Genomic DNA, 7,131 nt, shown 5'->3' on the forward strand with positions numbered 1-7,131 from the left:
TTTAAAGTTGGGCATGGACCAGCCTGTGCAGGGGAAGCTGCGCTCACTGCCCCGCCATCCACCTTAGCAGCACAAGTAAGCCTTCACACCCTGGTTTGCAGTTTTGCCACCTATTCCCACGTGGTCCTGGCCCCCAAGAGACCACAGCCTGCTGCTGGAGGGATGTCATAGAGAAGCTGCAGCCTCCTCAACTGCTGGGCTTCTGCAGGTACCGCCACAGCCTTGGATAACCACAGCTTGGTCACAGCCAGAGCATCTTGAGTGAAATTGGTATCTCAGCCACCCAGATACACAATCCAAGGTTCCCCCTGCACTGTCCAAACTACTGTCTCCAGCCATGCTACAAAATTAAAACCCAAATCAAAAGCAAAAATGATATGAACAACATTGAAATCGTAAAGGAGGTGAACTAAGGAAACTGCTGGTGATTAGTGTACGGCCACAAGAGCACCTCACATGGCACAGTATCAATGGTCCTACACTCCTGTGTGTGCCTTACATTGAGGGCCAACTTCAAAAGCAGCAATAGTGTACGTGCCTGGATTTGCCTGCAGGATCTAGGCTGAGAATCCAGTGCTAAGCATCGCCTCCCAAGGAAAAGCCGGTCCCACTGTTCGGACTGTCAGGCAAAAGAAACCAGAGCTCGGTACCGTGTTTGGCTCAAGGCTGTCTTACTTGTGAAGGAAGTAATGACCGGTCACTGGTGAGATATCCTGTATTTATTCTACAATTCAGCAATAACATTATTTTGCTGTTGTGAAAACACAATAACTAGACTGCAGAGAGAAGGAATGGCATTACAGACTTAAACCTTCCGCTTAACAGATGTCCAGAACATACGAAGTAAGTTTCAATTAGTGAGTAAGCAAAAAGTTACACTAAGAGGCTTTTTTAAAAAATGCATCTCAGGTTTTCTTTGCTATTTTTCCAGCTTTAAATACTTTGATGCTAACACCTTAATTAAAAAAAAAAAAGAAAAAAAAAGAAAAAAAAAAAGAAAAAAAAAGGTTTTGCCATGGTTAACAGCGCTCTGCAGCGTGACCATGCTGTCCTCTTCAGAAAGATGCATTAAATACTGTCCCACTAAACGTCTTGACTAGGTTTTACACATGGAGGAAAAAAATTAAAAACTCAGCAGAAAGACCTAAGGGGAGGATAGAGCAGATAGGATATAAAAAATGCTCACTGTCGCAGTTTGTTTTTCCAGTACAGCTGTTTGCATGCACCATGCTATCTTCTTTGTGGACTTCTGAAAAAGGATAACTGTCTTATGTTAGGCTTGGAGAGAGGTAGAAACAGGCTGTAACACAGGGAGGCATTGCCTTATAATTAATGACTACATTCGATCAAGAATTGTTAAACATTAACTAATGCTAAGCTGCAGGGGAATTCCAAGAAAAACAGGTAAGCCAGCTGCAGAAATATCAGACACCTTTAAGTGCTCAAAGAATAAATGGAAATCGCCTGAAATAATTTCTACCAATTTTTCCTTGCAAAAGAATTAATCCATGCATGCATAATGCTCACTGTATATTACGTTCATTCTTTCACAGGCCAGGAAAAAAAAAAAGCAGCAATGCCATATCAGAATCATTTAAAAATTCACACATACAAGCCACTGTACAGGAAAAACAAGTCTGCTTTTATAAATACACAGAAAAGTAAAGCTAGTTGTGAAATGATTTCTGGAGCCAGCTGGTACATCACTTAGGAGGTCGCGTTTTCTTACTCAAATTCTCAATCAGGACTAAGATGGCCAAGGCTGCCCTGGACTGGGTTTGTGGTATGAAGTGTGCAATAGGATGAACAGGCACGAGACCAGTCCCTGCAGCACAGATGGGGCACTTCACCTGTAGAAAAACTCTCTTCTGTGTTAGAAAGATTGCATCCCCTGCTGTGGACAAACTGCATCTCCAGACCGCTTCCATCATAGCAAGGCAAAATTCATGGTGTCTCTTCTACTCTATGTTTATTTAAAAGCCTTATGAAAAAGTAGTCTTTATAAATAGTATAAAGAAGGAAACTGCAAGGCTTCAAAAGCCCAAAGCGTTCACATATAAAAACACAGACCACGCTTTAAAGAGAAGACATCAGGTCAAATCTTATCAGTACCTAGGTATGCGCTGCTGTATACTGAGGGTTTGCAAATACGCCATGTTTCTAGAATAGCTTCCACAACAGTGGATAGTTGTTTTTTCTCTTATGATGCCCAGTTTCTGCCACTGCTGCATTAGAGGTTCCAAGCGAGGGTAATCAGCAGCTGCCTCCTTCTTGCTGAAGGAAGTATGCATAGATGCACTCAGTAATTCTCAGTTGCAATAGTGAGATCTTGTATATGACACTTAAAAGAACTGTTGAAAAATAACTCTGAACCTGACAGTGTCCATTTGGAGCAGTAATTTCCGCAACTTCAGCTCTGGGGATTGATCACTGGCATTTACTGGAGGAGCATGTCCTGGCTCAGAAGTTGTTCTGGATTTGTTAGTTACTAGTAGGGTACAGCTCTTCTTGAGAATCGCTCTGGACACAGTCCCCAAAGGCTGTAGCCAGACCAAGCCCCCTTCCCAAACTCAGTGGATACAGTCCCCTGGTCCCGTGGTGCCAGCTGGCTCAAGCAGAGGGAGCCCCACTGGGAAAAGCCGGGGTGCCCTGTGAAAATTCTTATTGCATTTACTCTCCCTTTGAAGCCTGAACCCCTCTCCCTGATGCGTGGCTCTAACTATTTACACAGGATGCTGGAATATTTCCCCGACCCTTCAGCTGAGCAGCTTAATCATGCTGCTCCCGCACATCGGCCCCAAGGGCATAAACACGTTCTGGCGCTTTATTTCCCCGACTCACGAAGCCCGCGATCAGAGGAAGGCTCTGACCCACGGCGCTCCCGCGAAGCTCCAGCCAGCACGGGACACCGCGTCCCCGCGGTGCTGCTGTCCGCCGGGCTCGGGGAGCGGCCGGCCGGGGGGCGGCAGGTTCCCCTCTCGGCGGGGCGAGCGCACATCGTCCCTAGCGGCCGCCGCCCGGCACGGGCCGCCGGCGGCGACTCAGAGGCAGACGCGAGGCCCAGGGTAGGGCTCGCCCCCGCACCAGAAGTCGGCGGCCTGCGCGGTCTCCATCAGCCACACCTCCCGCGGCAGCGCGGGCGGCTCCGCGCCCGCCGGCGGCCCCTCCAGCAGCCGGTAGTAGTGGCAGTCCCGGCCGTGCTGGGGGTCGTAGGGCGGCGCCAGGATGTCGAGAAAGGCGGCAGGCCCGTCCACAGCGTCGATTTGGTGGAGGTTGTCGGTGTGCGGCGAGAGCAAGCAGGGCGGCGAGGCGGGCGTGTAGTGCTGGCGGGAGCGGAAAAGGGCGCGCAGGCACGGGCCGCCGCCAGCGGCGGGGGGCGGCGGGGCGGCGGCGGCCGCCCCGGCGGGCAGCGTGTCCATGCAGGCGATGCGCAGCGTGCCGTACAGCACCTTCAGCATGCCGTTCATGCCCGGGTGGTCGTGCAGCGGGATGCAGGCGCCGCTCCGCAGCAGAAACACGCCCATGCTGAAGTTCTCCGTCTCGCAGATGTGCATGTAGCTGACGGGAGGCACCACGCCGGCCCACGGCGGACCCCCGCCAGGCGCCGCCGCCGCGGCCGACGGCCCCCGCGGCGCCAAGTGCAAGTCCTCGGCGCGCACCTCGTCCAGCAGCTGCTGCAGGCGGTGCAGGTTCTCCCCGAAGGCTGGGCCCGCCGGGCTGCGGAAGGTGATGCGTGCCTGCCGCGCCACCCGCTGGATCAGGGAGGCCATGTTGTCCCGGGGCATGGCGGCAACGGCCCGGCCCGGCCACGGCGGGCGGGGCCCGGCTCCGCTTCCGCCACCGCCCCCCCGACCCGCCGCGCAGCCGCGCCGCCGCCGGGCACCACGGGGCTCGTAGTCCGGGCTGGGGCCCCGCTGGGGAGCGTGGAGGAAGGAGGAGGAGGAGGAGGGCAGCAGAGGTGAGGGGGCGCGGGGGGCCGCGGGGCCGGTTGGCTCCCAGAGCTTGTGGCGGCTGCCATTGCGCGCTGAGGGGAGACGGGCGTGAGGGGAGACGGGCCGGCGGGAGCGGCCGCTGAGGGGCTGAGGGGTCCCGCTCCCCGGGGCTCTGGCACGGCTGACCGGAGGCTGTGCTGGGGCCGGGGAAACCACGGCAGTGAGTTGCCCACGCCATGTGTTTCCTCCCCACCACTGTGGGGGGCTGAGGAAGCACAGGAGCAACTTGTTACTTGGCTTGTAGTTAAGCCAGGTAAAGCTGAGCAAGGTAGTGCAGGTGCAGTGTCCTGGGCGTATGGCAACTGCCCATAGACAATTCATACTGCTTGATATAACCGTGCCATTTAGTTAAACTCATCAGATTCGAGTTTTGTGGCACTGCCTCTCTCATTTCAGCGCTGGGTCGAGGTCGTGCTGTACGGCACGTGCTGTCCTTCATGCATCTCCTTATGGTCACTCCTGAGTGTGATTGTGTCTGAATTCGTTATCTTTAACCACAGGTGAACACCGACGAGCACACAGAGTTCCAGATGCCGATCCTCAGAGAATCCATGTGTAACAGAAAGGATGGATAATCTTTTGGCTCAGCTCCTGCCTGGTGGAGCCTGCATGTGGTTGTTTCAGGCTAATGTACAAAAAGGGTCCTGCATTTATTCTGCCAGGTTTTTATTTAATTTGTATATTTGTGGCAACAATCCTATTACTTTCTTTCTAAGCGGCATGGCTGTACATAGCAGATCATGCCTAAAAATCCTTTCTTCTGAAGTCAGAAGTTAACCTGTTAGTGCTGGGATTTTTTAAACAAGGTTAGGCTCTGGTCAAAGAAATATATAGGCTCATTCCACCTGGAGTTCAATTACTTGCATGGGTGTGCAGCATTAAAGTACCATGGTAGGTCTAGGTTCTGAGAAACTGCTGAATTATCATATATTACATAATCAAATATGACTTTAGGGCCTGCAGCCTGCCAAGTTAAAATTTTTCATTTTAAAGCCAGGTAAACCAATGTATTTTCTTGATTAAAGGCAAACTGAAGTTGTAAGATATGCATTAAGCTTAAGTAAGCTACACATGGCTTTACAGTATTCTTACACATTATCACAGAACTTTTTGTGTTGGAAGGGACCTTAAAGATCATCTGATTCTTGAAACATAGCACCATAGCACCATGGGCAGAGATGCCACCTGCTAGATCAGATTGCTCAGGACCCCATTAAACCTGGCTTTGAACGCTGCCAGGGATGGGGCATCCACAGGATCTCTGGCCAACCTGTTGAAGTGTCTCACCACCCTCATGTGAATGATAAATACTCTACATGAATCAGAAATACAAGTGTTGTGACATGTGATGGCACAGTAGAGGATGAAATACTGATGCTGTAGACAAAGGTGTGTCTTGGATCTTTTTTTCCAAAACTACTTCCTATAAATAAATTTGGTGCACAGAATGCAAATTCGGGTCATGGCATAGTTGCATCTCTCTCCACAGAGAAGGATGTTCCTTTGACTTGCTGCTTTCAAGTTCCACCTGAAGCTGCAAAGCACTGCAGTCTTGAGCTCTTTGTTAAGTGCTGAGTGATTTGCCTGTGCCAGCGTCGGGAGCACAGGGTGAAGATGGGGTGTGTATTTCTGTACCTGGCAGGAACAGGTCTGTGTGGCAGGATGCTTGGCATGAGGGAGCATTATCCCAAGGGGAGAGGGAGAGTCTTTAAAGGTCTGTGAGCCTTTCTGCATGGGAGTGAACTGCTGAGGACACTTAGCTGTTGCATTGGGTGGCAACTGGCATTATGTCAGAAGCAGAAGGATTGGAAGGCTCCATGTTCAGTGTGCTCTTCTATTCAGCCCCATTCACAGGGGCAGGCAGTTTAATTGTGAAGATGTGCACTGGAATTTTTGGCAGTATCAGTGATAATGATAAATTCTTTATTGCCCACCTATTTGTGTCCTACCCCAACAATTGCACTTTGCTTGCAAGTGAGTGCTAGAATACTCCCTTTTGGACGCACTGATTCTTTTTCTATGCAGCGCAAAAATCAGATCTTTTGTGGAAACAAATGCTTGGTGTTTGTTATACATTGTGTGCTTGGAGTAACTTGCAGTTGAAGGAAAGATCAGCAGGGAAAAGCAGGATCCTGCGTCTGAACTCAGCTTGCTCTTGCCTTGCTGAGTGGTATTAGGTGAGTTTCTTGACCCTTTCACTGCTTATCACTCTGTAAACCATGAATCATAAGTTCTACGTACAAGGATGTTTATTAAGATTTTAAGAACATCTTTACATGGACAATTCTGGTGCAATGTTAAAGTGGGGATGAGGTTTATATTTTGTGTAATTGATCACCTTATGATCACCAATGTTTTTAACTGCTGTATTGATTGCTATTTCTAAGAGATACAGATAAAAATATATCAATGTTCCAGTGAAATCCTGTATCACCCCCACATTTTTTCAGTGCAGTGATATTCAAATAAACCCACAAACCAACCTCAACAGAAAAGGAAACTGTCCAGCCAGCTGGCAATTAAATTGACATGTTTTTTCTTCTGAAAGGCCATTTTCTTAACTGGCCTCTAATATCTTGAGCATATGTGAGAAAAAAAAATCATGGTGTAGTTGCTTGGCCAGGCTTTGGGACTGCATTGCATTGGTCATGCAATGACCAAAGTTCAGCTGGAGGTTTTATCGTACAACCAGTGAGCGGGAGGTCAAGTTTGGGTTATGGTTTTGGTCTCCTCCTGTGTTTGTTTTGTTTCTCCACACACTGAAAGAGAACCAGAAGTATCACAGCTGCTTTCTCCTGCCCAACACCACTACTTTCAGTCTCCTCCCCTTTCTACCTGGACTCCAAACTGTGAACAACTTCTTGCTTCTTTGTTGCTGTTACATATTACAGCTTGTGAACCACCCTGATTAATTCCAGCTTTCCTTTAGGGGTTGCTCCCCATATCCTCCCAATTTCTTTTGAGAAGTTAGAATTCCCTGTAATCATCAGATAAAACCATCTGTAGTGGATGAAAATGTCAGCTGCTTGTGTAGCAAGTCAGTGGTTACCTATTGCTAACTGTTGTGTCACAAGGCCAGAATGTTTTACAAGATTCAGGGTTTGGATAAGCAGTACAGAAACCATCCTCTGTTACAATG

At 49.4% G+C, this 7,131-nt stretch overlaps 1 protein-coding gene across 1 annotated transcript; it reads right to left on the reverse strand.

The window, feature by feature from the left end:
* Nucleotides 1–704: 704 nt before the first annotated feature.
* On the reverse strand, nt 705–3,792 carry ADO (2-aminoethanethiol dioxygenase). Its single transcript, XM_066555064.1, has one exon. The coding sequence runs from the start codon at nt 3,783–3,785 to the stop codon at nt 3,042–3,044; it is 744 nt and encodes a 247-aa protein (XP_066411161.1). The 5' UTR covers nt 3,786–3,792; the 3' UTR covers nt 705–3,041.
* Between the last annotated feature and the right edge of the window lie 3,339 nt (nt 3,793–7,131).

Source organism: Molothrus aeneus, chromosome 8 (genome assembly GCF_037042795.1).
Source record: "Molothrus aeneus isolate 106 chromosome 8, BPBGC_Maene_1.0, whole genome shotgun sequence".
NCBI classification, from domain to species: domain Eukaryota; kingdom Metazoa; phylum Chordata; class Aves; order Passeriformes; family Icteridae; genus Molothrus; species Molothrus aeneus.

What these genes read in the sequence shown, in the direction of transcription:
- ADO (XM_066555064.1), bottom strand. Translation starts at nt 3,785, where the DNA reads ATGCCCCGGGACAACATGGCCTCCCTGATCCAGCGGGTGGCGCGGCAG.